Source organism: Corvus moneduloides, chromosome 13 (assembly GCF_009650955.1).
Source record: "Corvus moneduloides isolate bCorMon1 chromosome 13, bCorMon1.pri, whole genome shotgun sequence".
NCBI lineage: Eukaryota > Metazoa > Chordata > Aves > Passeriformes > Corvidae > Corvus > Corvus moneduloides.
Window position 1 is genome coordinate 20,051,627 of NC_045488.1, and position 16,400 is coordinate 20,068,026.

Genomic DNA, 16,400 nt, shown 5'->3' on the forward strand with positions numbered 1-16,400 from the left:
AGGAATATTTCTTTGGACTGTTTTGATTAGGAACCATCTGACAGCCCTCTGCCTTGTTGCCTTGGATAATTAAGAAAAGCCGGCGTGCCGGCTGCGGGTTTGCAGCACCCCTGAAGTGGGATAATGGATGGTGTGAAATTCACTCTTGTTCCAAGTCGTGCAGTGGAGGGAGAGCAGCCGATGGTCCTGCCGTCGAGAGCTGCTGGAAAATTACAAAAATCACATCTTTTGGTGAATGTAGAGGAATAGAAACCAAATGTGAAATCTGGCTGTGGATCTCTGGATGAACCAGGACATTCTTTTTTTCCCTGCTTGATTTTGGAAGGTAAAATTGGATTGTAGGAACTGGGGGCTCCTGAGTGGTGCGGAGCACAAAAGAAATGAACCTTGAAGTGCCATTTCCAATGACAGAGACCTTGCTGACATCATATACAGGTGACTTGATGGGTTCTGATTTCCACAGCAACAAGTTCTTGTTGCAGGAAGAATCAGTTACATAAAAACGCCCTGGATTTTGTCAGGTAGACTCCCACGATAGTAGCTTTGGCAGAAGGAGATTTTTGTATAGAAGGGCATCATTATTGCAATGGTTTGTGAGATTTCTGACCTTCCACTGTCTTGTTTGCATTTCCTCTTCATACTAATTCCTGGATTAAACCATTAAGTCAAAGTTCATACAATCATAGAATTGTTTTGGTTGGAAAAGACCTCTAAGATCATTGAGTCCAATTGTAAGACCACCACATTTCCCATTTTCTGTATCAAATCATAAATGGTTTCCCTGTGATAAAAATATGGCCTGGGATGGCTTCAGGAATGTGGATTTCGGTCTCCATCAGAGATGTCCAGAGGAGGTCTGGTGTCTGCATGGAGTCCTTTGGGTGGGATAAGCAGTTTGTAGGGACTTCAGTGCAGCATCTCTGTATCAATCCACATCCATTAATTTTGGGCTCCACGATTTTCACCCAGACTCATGGTGTCTTTTTTGAGTTGGAAATTTAGTGAAGATCAGTCAATGACTCAAAGTCTTTAGGTCTGTCTGACGTATTCTGGGAGAGAGGACACCTTCTGAATTCCTCCAGGGCACCTCAAAGCAAAAGGGTCTTGAAACTGATTGCAAAAGTGGCTTTTTCCCAACAGTTGCAGGTACCACTTAATTTGTCAGCACCGTTTTCCTCTTTGCTGAAGTGTCTGTGTTTGCACAACTGATTTTTGTTCTGCAAACCTGTGAGGGCTGATTGGAGACTGTCACCCTGCCAGGAACTGGGGCTTTAGGGAGTAAACATCAAGTGCCAATAGCAAAGTAAATATCAGGTGCTTTTCCAAGGGTTTCTTCCTCCTTCTGACTCCTCCCCACCCTGAAAAGCACCAAAAAAAACCTCCTTCACTTGGATAGCTCTGAAACTGATGATACTGCTTGGCTTATTCTGGAGTAATTTGTATGATTTCATCTTGACAACACTAGAAAGTTGACTTATTTTGCCAAGAAAAAGTGTGGGAGGGAGGAGCACCACCGGGAATAAGGAAACCAATGGGAAATTGCTGCAACTGGGATGCCTGAATGCAGAAAATCAGGTTCCTTTGAACACCCTGGTGTTGGGTTTCTGATGCTGGATTTATGTGCTGAGTTGGCTCCTCCCAATGGCATGTTTTTACCCATTGCACTTAACTCTGCAAGGGCTGGCAAAAGTGGTTTAATTATTTCTTTTTAATTAAATTTTGAAATTTGAATGTGTTTACACCGAATTTTAGGGTTTTTTTAAGTTTAAATGTTAGCGTTTTTTTAAACTGGATTTAAAATTAAAAAAGATTCCTAGAATAATCATTAACATCAGTACTTTTGTTTTAGGTGAAAGAAGAGATGCTGTTTGAGGCCCTGGTGACCAGAAAGACAGTGACAGTGGGAGAGAAGCTGATCTTACCATACAAATTGGCAGAGGTCAGTACATGATGTTTGTTATTAAAAGGCAGCTCTTGCAATGGTTTTCAATACTTTGAGATGCACACTCAGAGTTTCTTTCAGTTTTTATTTATTAAGTCAAAATAACATAGGAGAAGCTAATGGGTGTCCTAATCTAGGAAATGATTGACTTTTCTTTTATGCCATTCCTGGAAGGCAGGTTTGTGCTTTATTCTGATGGTTTGTAAGGGCTTTCATTGCTTGTGGCTGTGTGAGAGCTGTCCAAAGCAGAGCTGTGCATTGCTGTGTGTGTGTGTGCTCCAGGTGTTTGTCTCCAGATGTCATTCCTTGAGCTGGAGCACCGATTCATCCACAGCAGAGTGCTGACCCAAGACTCCAGGAGATTTTTACTGCTTTCTGGAGTGCCTGTGTTAGTGGTGGTTCTTGTACAGCAGGAGCTGCAGATCTCCAGAGGAGATTCCCACTAGCTTTTCCTCAGACCCCTCACAACCTGGGCCCTTGTGTGATGCTTTGGAGCACCCACAGCTCCATCAGCTGCCCTCAGACTCCAGTGTAGTTATATGGGATCTAAATGTGATTTTCAGGAATTCTGAATTCTGTTCTGTGTCTGGTAAAGAGAAAACTTTTTTTTCCTCTTACATTATTCAAAATACATAAGTTCTGTTCTGCTGAACTACTTGTTTTGGCTGTTTCTTCCTGTAATCTTCTTGTATCCCCCAGATTAGGAACACTGAGCATCCCACCGCGCTTGGTCACTCCATTTCCTCTTGTTGTAGGGTTGTGTGAGAATTTACAGCACCTTGAGTAGCATCTCAAGAGCAGCCTGTTGTGTCACAAATAAGTAAACACATTGTGTTGTCACTGGGGTCAGCTGGAGACATTGTGACTCCTTTTTCCAAGAGGGAAAAAAAAGTATCTTTTCTCCCACTCTGAGGGTGTGTTTAAGCTCAGAAACTGTTACTGAGCTTTCATCTTTAGAAGTGAAGTGTTGTGTTTGTGCAAAAGAGGAATGTCCCCTAACAAAGAGCACACAAGGGCTCTCGCTGGGTCTTTGTGATGGACATTTAATCAATGTGGTGTTTCTACTTTCTTCCTGTATTTTGGGCACAGACTTAAAAAAAATGGCTAGGAAAGTTCAGAACTGAGCTAAAAGCACCCTTCTGCTGGAGGGTCCTTAGAATCATGGTATCACAGAGTGGTCTGGTTTGGAAGGGACCCTAAAGATGATCTTGTTCCAGGCTCCTGCCGTGGGCAGGGACACCTGCCAGTGGACCAGGCTGCTCCAAGCCCCGTCCAACCTGGCCTGGAACACTGCAAGGGACGGGGCAGCCGCAGCTGCTCTGGGCACCCTGTGCCAGGGCCTGCCCACCCTCCCCGGGAACAATTTCTTCCCAATATCCCATCTAATCCTACTCTCTGTCAGTCTGAAGCCATTCCCTCTTGTCCAAAGTCCCTCCAGCCCTTGTCCCCAGTCCCTCTCCAGCTCCCTTGGAGCCCTTTCAGGCCCTGGAGCCTTCTCCAGGCTGAACAATCCCAGTTCTCTCAGCCTTTCCTCACACAAGAGCTGCTCCATTCCTCTGGTCACCCTGGTGCCTTCTCTGGGCTCTCTCCAGCAGCTCCACGTCCTCCCTGTGCTGGGCCCCAGGGCTGGGGCAGCTCTGCAGGTGGGATCTCACCTGAGCACAGGGGCACAGGGGCAGAACCCCCTCCCTTGACCTGCTGCCCAACACCTGTAGTGTACTGACACAGCTGGGGACAGTCTTACCTTGATGCTCTTTCTGTTGAGCTGGAAGAAACCTCTTTAAACCTAGAGTGGCTCAGCATGAGTTCCTCAAGTGCTTTCCAAAATATTTTGGTGATATGGCTGCTCCCAAATCTCAGGTGTCTCCTTAGAAAGGTTTGTGACCAGTTATCAGTAGAAGAAAGGAACGATCGGGATGTGGTGGCAGTGGGGGAACACAGAGGAGCACAAGGCTCCTTTGGGAATGGTTGATGTGATCTCTGTGACAAAATCGTTTTGGAAGAAGCTGTGAATTGTGTTAAGATGAGCACCTCCCAATGAGCTTTTTGTTCACCTCCTTACATCACCAGCATCCTGATCACCAAATTTTATCCAGCAGTGACCTCACTCTGGGAGCAGGTTCACTGCTCACAGAGCAGAATTTGAGATGCTCCAACTGGAACCTCCCCGTGGTAAGAGGCCTTCTCCTGGTCTTCCTCTGGCTCAGGGAGCAGGAGGAGTGACTTAAATTCAGATCTGTCTGAATCAGGAAGGAAGAATGAGATTCATTTGACATTTTGGGACTTCACAAAGGCTATTGATGTCTGATAATCCGCACTCATGACTCACTGGACTCCTGGGAACCCACAGGCTGGTTATTCCTGTGTATTTAACAAAGGAGCATTATAGTTGGCTCCAATGGATGGAGCCGTTGAGGGTTTCAGGATTTGCAGACATGGCTCTCCCACCACGACCTCTGTAGCTCACAGGCAGCTGCCTTTCCTGATGGATACAGCAGCTACTTTATTCTTCAGATGCCTGAGGGGTTTTTCACAGGTTGGTACGCTGAAAGTTTCAGTGGAATTTGTGTGGAAAAGACTCTGCTCTAATGGCTCTCAAAAAAAGGATTGGATAATGTCATTTTGGCATGTCCTTGCTTCTTTACACCATCAAGAAGAGCAGGTCAGATCTACCAACCTTCAGGTTGCAAGAGAGGTGGTAGATGCCACATCTCTGGAAATGTCCAAGGCCAGGGTGGATGGGGCTTGGAGCACCCTGCTCTAGTGGAAGGTGTCCCTGCCCACGGCAGGGGGTGGATTGAGATGAGCTTTAAGGTCCCTTCCAGCCCAAACCAGTCTGGGATTCCACATAAAAAGCTTTGAGATGTTAAGTTCGGGATGGGTTTTGAGCTTTGATGAGGTTCCCTGGGGCATCTGCTCCGTTCTGCAGTGTTCCATTTTCCATGCTCGGCACAGGGGCTGATGTTTGCCAATCCTTTTCATCAGTGCTGGAGGATGTGGAGATGACAACTCCACGCAGAAATGCTTTTCATGGAAAGCGAGTGTGATCATTCCGTGATCCCAGCCTGGCTCCCGAGAGATCTGTGCCCTCAGGGTCCTGCTGTGACAGCTGTCATCCCCCTTAACAGTCTCGAATGGGCAGAGTTGGCCTGAAGGGATCCTTGCCTTTGGTGTTCTGGAGGCATCGGGGCTGAGGTTGGAGGCTGATTGTCCAAGCCAAGCCTTTTCTCCTCCCCTTCCCGAGCTGCAGTCCCGAAGCTCACGGAGAGGCCGCCTTTGTTGGATTTGCAGTGATGTCACATTCCTGGCTGGCTGTGCGCTCCTGCCTTCTTGTTGTGTGCTGATTGGAAACACAGTCCTGTGGTTTGGGGCTTTTTTTTTTAGAAACAGTGGTTTGAACGCTTGGCAGCTTGCTTGAAGCATTCTCCTTCAGTTGTGAATTGATACCAGGCTGACTCTTCCTGATTTTGTTCATCCTTGCAGTAATTTGGGTAAACTACATCTTTTATTCTGGCATGTTTTGGGTAAAAGGTGCTGCAAAGTGGGGACAACTCGTGGATGGACATCATGGAATCACAGACGGGTTTGAGTTAGGAGGGACCATAAAGCTCATCCCATTCCACCCCTGCCATGGGCAGTGACACCCTCCACTAGCCCAGGGTGCTCCAAGCACTGTCCAGTCTGGCCTTGGACACTTCCAGGGATCCAGGGGCAGCCACAGCTGCTCTGGGCACCCTGTGCCAGGGCCTCACCACCCTCCCAGGGAACAATTCCTCCCCAAGATCCCATCCAGCCCTGCCCTCTGGCAGTGGGAAGCCATTCCCTGTGTCCTGTCCCTCCATCCTTTGTCCCCAGTCCCTCTCCAGCTCTCCTGGAGCCCCTTTAGGCCCTGCAAGGGGCTCTGAGCTCTCCCCAGAGCCTCCTCTTCTCCCAGCAGCTAGAAGCCTGCAGTGTTGAAGGAGAAGCTGCAACTGGCAACCACCTCCTCTCTGTTTGTTCATATCGTACTTCCTCTCTTAGGACTTCTCTTGATGGCTTTGCCCCAGGAGCTGAGTTGGGTGTTTCCCTCAGGAATAATGTGCCATTTTAAAGTTAGGCAGAAATACTGACTTCGTCAACTCTGTGATTCTTTTAATAAAGTCAAGACTTTTTGATTCTTGCCCACAAATAATTATTCTGCTGGATGATCTTGAAGGATCCAAGGACTGGATTCCAGTGCCTAAAGGGGGCCTACAAGAAGGCTCCAGAGTGACTTTTTACAAAAGTCTGGAGTAACAGGACATGGGGAAATGGCTTCCCACTGCCAGAGGGCAGGGTTAGATGAGATCCTGGGGAGGAATTCCTCCCTGGGAGGGTGGGGAGACCCTGGCACAGGGTGCCCAGAGCAGCTGTGGCTGCCCCTGGATCCCTGGCAGTGCCCAAGGCCAGGTTGGACGGGGCTTGGAGCAGCCTGGGACAGTGGAAGGTGTCCCTGCCCATGGCAGGGGGTTGCATGGGATGGGCTTTAAGATCCCTCCCAACTCAAGCCAGTCTGTGGGTCTTTGATCTAAATCAGGTTAAATGTAACACTGAAGTCCAGTGAGGAGGTAGGATTCCAGCAATTACAGTCGGTGCCTCCTGTGCGCCGGCAGTTGCTGGTGCCATCGTCTTCAGCTGAGCAAATTCTTCCCAGAACAGAGGAGATTTCATTTTACTTTATTTTACCCAGGAGCGTTCAAGGTGTGTGGCAGCAGCACCTGCTCGAGCAGGTCCATAGGAGCAAATAAATAGTTGTGAACCAAACTCCAGGGTGGGATCCATTGATTCTTGGTGTGTAATCAGTGCCCGTCCTTGGGATGTTACAGGGATTATGGGATGAGCATGTGGTTCTTCAGGAAGACCCTACAAAGCATAATGTGCCATCAGCTTTTCTCATCAAGCAGTACCTCATGGTTTATTGAGAAGAGCTTGTGTCTGAGCATGCTATTAACATTCGAGTACATCCCTGTGTCACTGGAGCTGCAGCTCTTTCTGAAATTAAGGACAGGGCAATCCAGGAGAGATCTGGTTTTGCAGGGAAAAATCAACACTGCTTTGTTCTGCCTCTCGTGGCTGTGGCACCGATGGCAAACATGGGCTTGATCTGAGACCCTGCAGGGGAGCTGCCATCCTCCCTGGCTGCACCTCCGACGCCTCTGGAAATCAACCACACCACATCCATAAATAATGCTTATATTCATCTCTGGCAGCTGCCTCTTATCTCCTGAGCCACACTGGCTCATCTGCCACGGAGCTGCCTCGTGGAACCATCCATTTTTCCTTTTATAGCACTGGATGGTGTTTTAATGCAGTGTTTGAAACGACTGCGCAGTTCGGGCGAGCTCAAAGGTTTGGAAGCTTTAGGCCATAGATAAACTTAGGAAAAAAGCTGCACCGACATGAAAGGCTGCACTTGTGTGCTGAGGTCTTGGGCTGTTGTGCAAAACAGCTGCCAAAGACTTTATCAGGAGCGAGATGGTGCATTAATGGAGCCAGCAGCACTTCATGGGTTTCCAGAGAAATCACAGTGCAGTGTTTGGTAACAGCGAGCTGGAGAATTCCACTTCATTTAGCAATGGGAAGGACCCTTGGAAAAGGCTATGGGAGCAACAGAGCCATCCGTGGTGGTAGGGGTGATTGGACTATTTTGATTCAGATCTGTCTTGAACATTGGGCATCTCTGTAGCCACAGCCATCTTCTCCTTGAGAAGGTAAAATACAGTAGGCACGTAGCTGAAACAGGGAAAAATGGGGTTTTAATGGCAGCAAAGTAGCATGCTGTGGGTTGCTGTTGTCTTCCCCAAAGTGCCCCTCAACTCCAGACTCTGGGGTATTTTTTCATATATTATTATGTGCATTTTTGCAGTTACACTGAGGTAGGAAAGTTTCACAAGCCACAGTTCAGGTATTTAAAAGAAAAAAACCAGATGCGCTAAATATCAAGTGACCTAACTGGTGTTTGGTAGGAAACATGCGGGAGCAGAGCACTTCAGTCACATCTTTGGGGAGAGCTTGAGGGTTGTTAAAAATCTTTCTCTGTTTGTAATCTGAGTATCATTTTAATCCATGTGAGGAATTGCCCTGCTGGGCCACATCTGTCTTCCTGCTTCTATCTAAATAATCCAAGGAATTCAGGTTTTGTCCATCTCTGCTCACTTCAGGGCTCCAAGGCCATTAGAGTGTGCCTTGACTCATCCACTCATTTACCTCGCTCAAATCCATCTTGGCTGGTGGTTCCATCCCCTTTCCATCGTGCTGGAGATGAGCCTGTGGCTGAGCTCCCCAGCCATCCCTGCCTGGTTTCCATCCCATCTATTCTGTTTGTCAGGCTGGTGTCCAGCACCTGCTTGTCTGTTTTTCACCAGTCTCTGCATTTTTTTCCCTGTTCTTTATCCAATGAGGAAGAACTCATTATCAAAGTAAATATATCTGTTAGTGACCTTTTCCTTTACATTATTCCAGGAAAAAAAATGTCCATGCTGTTTTCAATTCATTTAACTCGGCTGGTATTTCTTAAGCAAGTGACTTTGCTAATAGACATCATTTTAATAGATCTTTATAATTTTAAGCCATTTGTGATCAAGGACATTTTACCCTAAGGGTTAGAAAGTGAATTAATTCACACTTCCGGGAGAAATCTGATGTGAAACTGTGCAGCAGAAGGGAAATAAAAGCTGTGATACAAGTTCTTGGGCAACAACTGACCTGATTCTTGCCTTTCTTTAGTTCTGGAGAGCTGTTGGGAGCTGGTTGTTTGATGTGATGAGTATCACTATAAACATGCCCTGTATTTAACTGACTGTGTGTTCAGAATTGTAAGTGGGAAAAGGGTGTCTGAAAACTCAGAGGAACTGAAAGGGACTGGGTTGTCCCTCCAGCAAGGCAGTGCAAGCAGGTGTTGGGGGGCAGATGTTGGGCCAGCAGCCCCGAACTGCCCCCATAACCTGGGCAGCAGGGGAGGGGGGGATTCTGCCCCTCTGCTTTGCTCTCGTGAGGCCCCACCTGCAGAGCTGCCCCAGCCCTGGGGCCAGCAGCAGAAGGACCTGGAGCTGCTGGAGAGAGCCCAGAGGAGGCCACGGAGATGCTCCAAGGGCTGGAGCCCCTCTGCTCTGGAGCCAGGCTGGGAGAGCTGGGGGTGCTCAGCTGGAGAGGAGAAGGCTCCAGGGAGAGCTCAGAGCCCCTTGCAGGGCCTAAAGGGGCTCCAGGAGAGCTGGAGAGGGACTGGGGACAAGGCATGGAGGGACAGGACACAGGGAATGGCTTCCCACTGCCAGAGGGCAGGGCTGGATGGGAGATTGGGAAGAAATTCCTGGCTGTGAGGGTGGGGAGGCCCTGGCACAGGGTGCCCAGAGCAGCTGTGGCTGCCCCTGGATCCCTGGCAGTGTCCAAGGCCAGTCTGGATGGGGCTTGGAGCAGCCTGGGACAGTGGAAGGTGTCCCTGCCCGTGGCAGGGGGTGGCACTGAATGACCTTGAAGGTCCCTTCCAGCTCAAACCTGCCTGGCATTCCATGATCGTGTCCTTGGTCAATGGCCAGATGCTCTTCAGCAGCCAGGTGCTCCGTGCTGTTGTTACGTGGCCATGGAAGGTCACCATGGAACTGTCCTGGGACTGTGTCCAGAGCACCCAAATTACAACTAAATCTGTGAAATGCTTTTTATTCTGCATAAACAGGTGCAGCTGTAAGTCCATGTGAAGTCAGCTCATGATTAATTAGAAAAGCAGTGATGCAATTCAGGTCAGATTTACAAACCAAAATATTCAGTCTCCTGAATCTGAGATGTGCAGGGTTAGGCAGGGGGTGACAATCATTGAACCTTGTGCTTTGGGTGACAACAAAGCAGGACAGGGAAGTCCAGGTCTTCTGGCAGCATTTGCTGAGGGCTCCACAGCTTTGCTTTCTTTGTCCTTTCATCCTCTCATGTTTGTTGTCCCTGGGTCTGTGCTGGCTCAGCAGAGCCAGAGAGACTTCTTGGAGTGGGAGCAGAGTTGGATTTGTGTCCTTTGGGAGAAGGGGAGGGGAGAGAACCTTTGCCCAGGAGTGGTGGAGCAGGCACATCTTTCTCTTCTGGTGCCACAAAACCATTAGATGTTATTTTTCCATGTCACCAAGTGTCACTTTGCCTGGACCTTCTTTACCTGGGATGAATTTTTGCTGAGGAATACAAGACACTTGGAATGACCATCACAGGAGGGTTATTTGGGATGATAAACTCTGCTGTGTTAGGGACTTTAAATCAGGGAGAACATTTCATTTTCAGCACAAACACCTAATTTTCAGCCCAGTAACAGTTAATTGGCAGAGACACAAGGTAGAGAAGCCTTGTGGAGTGAACTGTAATGAGAGGAAAAAAGTATTTCATTACAGCAAGGAACCAAGTGATGGTTCATTCTCTATATCCTTGTAGTGGGACTGGCTGATGCCTTTTCCAGCCCATTATAAAGGAGAAGGAATGGAGTTCCAGGGCCAAATGGCAGAACATTACCTAAGATGTTAAAAAAAAACCAACAAAGGAAAGATCATAACTGCAATTAATCACGAGCTTGAAAATATTCAAGGAGAAAAAGTGGGACGGAGATAAAATAATTAATAGCATGAAGAAATGAAAATTTCCTGAGGTATGAGGACAGGGACACTTAATGGAATAGAAAGCAGCAGAACTGCTGGAAGCACCTACTTATCCCAAAGCCCATTAGCTGAGGAGACTCGTTGTCACCAGGGTTATTAACATGAGGAGCTCAGCAGGAGCCCTTTGAAGAGCTGCTACGTTGATGAGTGAATTCAGAATCCACAGAAAAATATTAATGGAACAAAACTGAAACCCCACAAAGCTTTTAAGAGCCAAGCAAGTGTCTCTGCTTCAGGACATGAGGGCAACCTGGGAGGGTAGAACTTCAAAAGAAACCGATTTGTGGGATGAGGTTTCTCACGTTTCCCTTGGAATTGCAAGGAGCATCTGTGCCTGGTGACGGAGTAGGGGTTAGGTAAGCAGTGGTTTTATCAGATTGGTGAATTCCTTCATGGGCTGCAGCATCCTTCCTTTTCTGCAAAGACTGAGTTCATCAGCACTGGGGGTTTTTAACCTGTTTTCATGATGTTTCTGTGTTATGGTGTGATTCTGTCCCTCCCGTCCTCACAGAGGGGTGGGGAGGGGATGGTCTGGGATCTGGCTGAACGGTTTGTGTCTGTGAGGATCTTCCCAACCTGCTGAACTTCGTAGAATCCCAGAACAGTTTGAGTTGGAAGGGACCTGAAAGATCATCTTTAAAGGCATGTTTTTGGGGGGGTCCTGGGCAGGGCCAGGAGTTGGACCTTGATATCCTTGCGGGTCTCTTCCAACTCAGGATATTCTGTGATTCTCCATTCTCATCCCGCCCCCTGGGCAGGGACACCTTCCACTATCCCAGGCTGCTCCAGGTTGCCTTCAACCTGGCCTTGGACACTGCCAGGGATGGGGCAGCCCCATCCTCATGTGCAAAAGCTGCTGCAGTCGCTTTTCTGCTCTGTGCCACCATGGAAATTCCTGTGTGTTAAATGTGTTCCTTCTGTTTATTTGGCACTGATGTCTGGAAAAACAGGGAAGACATTGGGATCGTAAGATTCCTGAACAAAGTCTAAAATCAGGACTTCAGGAAGGGAAATGCTGACTTTCCATGGACTGCTCTGCCTATAGCCCACTGCAGCTGCCCTTTCTGTCATCAAAACCATTCTCAGCTCTTTAAAGGATTCTTTAAATTACATTTGGTTACTCAAAAGATGCTTTAATTTCACAGAGTTCTTTTAGTTACTTAAATTATGTGAAAAGTTTTCAAGGATTGCAAACAAACCATTCCTGGGTTAGTAAGTGAGCTTTTCCCACACAGGATGTCATTTTGGTACAGTTGCTTGGAATATGGGATTTCCATGTGTAAACCCAATCTGAATAAATTCAGGTTGATTTTTTTCCTCAGCCCAGGGCTGTTGGTCAGTGGCTGAAGGAGGAGGAGGTGTAGAAGCTCTGTGGCTGGACAAGGTCTTTGCATCTACAGCGGTAACAGCTGAGGTGTGATGAGAAATAACTTCTCTTTGGGGAACTGTGCCCAAAAAAAAGGTAAAAATAACCTGGAATGTTGATGATGGTGCACTGGCAGAACGAGTTTGCTATACTTGCCCTTGGGAAGGACCAGTTGAAAGGCAGGATTTGGATTTTAAAGGCTTGAGGGCTGGTTTTGGTGATGGATCAGACTCCTTGGGGAGGATCCTGGTATGTTGTGCCTGTAAATGCTGAGCAAATTTCCCTAAATGTGGCCTCCTCACATCAGGTCACACAACTTCTTCTCATGCCACTAAGTAATTTGTTAATTGGTTTTTGCACTGGTTTCACCATGAAAACACAGGTGGAGTGGGAGTTCATGAAAGTGAGTGGAAAGCTCAGTTCATGCTGTTGGCAGAACAGACTCTGAATGCACCAAGGCAGAGGAAAACACATTTTGTCATCACTGGACCCTTCAACCTTTGCTGCCTGGTGGCTCTGTTCTCCTGTAGCTCCGTAGTGGGCTCAGGTTGGGTCTGTGAGCACCTTTCCCTAAGGGATGTTCCACATGTCTCATTTCATCGTCTCCTCCACAGAAGCAAGAACTGCAGCCTTGTTTTCTGGAAGGGTTTAATTTCAGGAAGAGAGGTTTTTTTTCCTTTCTTTTCAGTTTTGATTTGTTACAGATGACATTTTCTAACCACACCACCCAAATCCAAAGGCTCTGAGTGAAATATTTTTAGGAAGATGATGCTCGCAACCGCCTGACTCTGCAGTCGGGACTTGGAGAAAATCTCTGACAAGATTTGCGTTGGTTTCCTTTGCTCCTGGCTGTACTTGGGGCTGTTTCTGAAAAGCATAACCAGAGCGTGTTCCAGTCATCAGCTGCAAAGTGACAGCATCAGAGACAGGACTTGAAATCATCTCTAAAAATAAACAGCAGGCAGGCTCTGGCCTGGGATGGGGATGGGAATGGGAATGATGGGTCTCCCATCTTTCTTTTCCCAGACCTGCCTGCCTCCAGTGGGGACACAGCACTGTGTCTTCAGCACACCCACAGAAGATGTTCTTATTGTTCTTATCTGAAGTTTTCCACTTCATTTTGCATGTTTGCATCCATCTAATGACAGCAAGGATGAGTAAGGAGAGGGCAGTTGCAGGAGCACTGGTACCTCCCACGTTACTTCTCAGGAACCACATTAGCACACAAATGACACGAACAGTGGGAATGTGTGTGAGATAGTGTGAGGATCACGGAATCACAGGGTGGTGTGGGTTGAAAGGAACCTTAAGGATCATCTCATTTCACCTCCTGCCATGGGCGGGGACACCTCCCACTGTCCCAGACTGCTCCAAGCCCCGTCCAACCTGGCCTTGGGCACTTCCAGGGATGCAGGGGCAGCCACAGCTGCTCTGGGCACCCTGTGCCAGGGCCTCCCCACCCTCCCAGGGAACAATTCCTTCCCAATATCCCATCCATCCTTGCCCTCTGGCAGTGGGAAGCCATTCCCTGTGTCCTGTCCCTCCATGCCTTGTCCCCAGTCCCTCTCCAGCTCTCCTGGAGCCCCTTTAGGCCCTGGAAGGGGCTCTGAGCTCTCCCTGGAGCCTTCTCCTCTCCAGGTGAGCACCCCCAGCTCTCCCAGCCTGGCTCCAGAGCAGAGGGGCTCCAGCCCTTGGAGCATCTCCGTGGCATCCTCTGGGCTCTCTCCAGCAGCTCCAGGTCCTTCTGCTGTTGGTCCCAGGGCTGGGGCAGCTCTGCATGTGGGGGCTCACCTGAGCTGGGCAGAGGGGCAGAATCCCCCTCCCTGCTGCCCACGCTGGGGGATCAGCCCAGGCCACGGGGGAGTTCGGGGCTCCCAGAGCACATGGACGGCTCACACTGAGCTTTTCATGACCCAGAACTGATCTACCACCACGTTCAGCCCATTGAGTGGGTCCCAAGTCACCCACGTGTGTGTGGGGAGTTGGGATCTCCCGCTGTTCCGCTCACTTCCCAGTTGTGCCCCAGCGTGTCTGGTTTCCATCCGCATCCGTGTCCTGCGGCTGGGATGGATCGAGCAGCCTTTGGGGTTCCCCCTTGGCTCACGGGACATGGGCTGAGACAAGCAGGATTAGGAGTTTTTCTAAAACAGAGGCTTAACACCCAGAGGAAAGTACTCTTGCAGGATATCAGACTCAAGCTTAATCCCTGACTTGGCATCCAGGAGTGTTATATCATGCTCAGGCTGGAGAAGTATGATGTCATTTTCCACACTCTTATTTTATCTGAACATCTTATTAAAATCCTGTCATTCTCCCGTGTGCTTTCCCTAAGAGAGCTCGGATTGTCAGTGCACCACGCTGGCTTCAGCCTGCAAGAAAGGTTTTAAAATGATTTTTATGTACAATTAAGGAGGAGGAAAAATATCTTTCAAGGCATCATTGAAAGAAAAGGAGTGAAAAGTGCATTTTTTCATTTTTGATTACAACAAAAAAGAGGAAAGGTTGGCTTAAAAGCAGTATGAACATTCCTGTAAAGGCTTATTTTTATGCTTTAATTCTATAAATGTACCTGCAAAGTAAATGCTTTAAAAAACAACAAAGCACTGAAGCCTTGCACTATCACAGGCTCCCACCCTCCTGGCTGGCTGCCACATGCTGGCAGAAACCTTGATCTATCACCCTGGAGCTGGGAGGCAGCGGGGTGTCCTGCCAGTGGATTTTATCCGAGCGATGCAAGTGTCAATGACGTTCTCCAGAACTTATGGGTGGATTTTCCAATGAGAGAAAATAGCCTGGAGTGGCATTACCATACAATGCTGCGTCGTGCCCCAGCGTAACGCTCAAACACAAAGGCACTTCAGGGTTTTGTCCCTAAATCAGGTGTAGAGTTCTCATGTTCAGAGGGAGGGTTTAGGTATTAGTTTCAAATTTTACGTGACACCTTTTTTCTAATTCTTCTTGTGCTCTCACTCCTCTTGTCCCAGTTTCCCAGTACCTTCCATGACCACCTTGGGCCAATTGGTACCTTCCCAACCACCTTCCTGGGACAAAGGTCCTTCTCCAGCCTGCCAGTCTGTATTAGTCAGAGGCATTTTAAGGGGATTTCCAAACCCCACTAACGCCCTTCCCAAAAATCCCAATGGGACAAGTCAATTAAACAAGTTTATCCAGAGAGAGAGTTTTCCAATGTCAACATACCATCAGGTTGATAAGGAAGTCCTTCAAAGCTAATTGCTTACTTGCAATGCTAGGAAATTATAAACTACTAGTAATTCATTATTTTTAAAAAAATATATTAAAAAAAATAATTACAAATATTTTAATATCACAATGTTTTCATCCTGGGTTAGTGTGTTCATCCTGGCCATGAACGAGTAGGACACATGGCATGGGAAGGGATTCTGCCCCTCTACTCTGCCCTCATGAGACCCCACATGCAGAGCTGCCTTCAGCCATGGGATCCAACATCAGAAGGATGTGGAGCTGCTGGAGAGAGTCCAGAGGAGGTCATGGAGATGCTCCCAGGGCTGGAGCCCCTCTGCTCTGGAGCCAGGCTGGGAGAGCTGGGGGTGCTCAGCTGGAGAGGAGAAGGCTCCAGGGAGAGCTCAGAGCCCCTTGCAGGGCCTAAAGGGGCTCCAGGAGAGCTGGAGAGGGACTGGGGACAAGGGATGGAGGGACAGGACACAGGGAATGGCTTCCCACTGCCAGAGGGCAGGGCTGGATGGGAGATTGGGAAGGAATTCCTGGCTGTGGGGCTGGAGAGGCCCTGGCACAGGGTGCCCAGAGCAGCTGTGGCTGCCCCTGGATCCCTGGCAGTGTCCAAGGCCAGGCTGGATGGGGCTTGGAGCAGCCTGGGACAGTGGGAGGTGTCCCTGCCCATGGCAGGGGTTGGAACTGGATGATCCTTAAGGTTTCTGCCAACCCAAACCGTTCTGGGGCTCTATAAACAAGGCACTAAAACCTGCATTTGGACCAGAAGAGGAATTTAGTCCTTGTCTGATTCCAGCAACTGAGAGGTTTCTGTCTGTTTTCTTCAAACCCAGAAGTGTTCTCCCAGTTTCGGTGACGAGCCCTAGATGCTCCAGCAGGTTCTGTGTGTGCTGCTGCTCCCCTTCCTCACCATCCTCCTCACTTTCTGCTCTTTCCCTAATTTAGCTCTCACAGCTACGTCTCTCCCTTCCTTTGTCGCTGCTCCGTCTCAGAACAGGAATGTCAGACCCAACAAACCTCCCTCAGCAGTTCTGTCCCTACAACCACGAACCCAAGCTGCAGCCACTTTCCATGTGGGTTTTGTCAGCCCTCGTGGAGCAGTAACAGTGTCAGAGATGAAAACTGCATTTTTGTAGTATTTTAGTACATGTGGTTGCTACTCCTCTGACACGAGCACTCTGAGTAGTATCTGGCACCCCTAAGCCCTATTCAAATAAAAGTGTATTTTCAGTTTGCT

General features: G+C 48.4%; 1 protein-coding gene across 13 annotated transcripts in view; it reads left to right on the forward strand.

Annotated features, from left to right (window-relative positions):
• MYO9A (myosin IXA) overlaps positions 1 to 16,400 on the forward strand; it is a 175,394-nt gene that overhangs the window by 82,206 nt on the left and 76,788 nt on the right. For all 13 annotated transcript variants that reach the window (XM_032123312.1, XM_032123311.1, XM_032123317.1 and 10 more), the window contains one exon: positions 1,850 to 1,939. In XM_032123312.1, the coding sequence (XP_031979203.1) occupies positions 1,850 to 1,939 (90 nt within the window). The remainder of the gene's footprint in view (positions 1 to 1,849; positions 1,940 to 16,400) is intronic.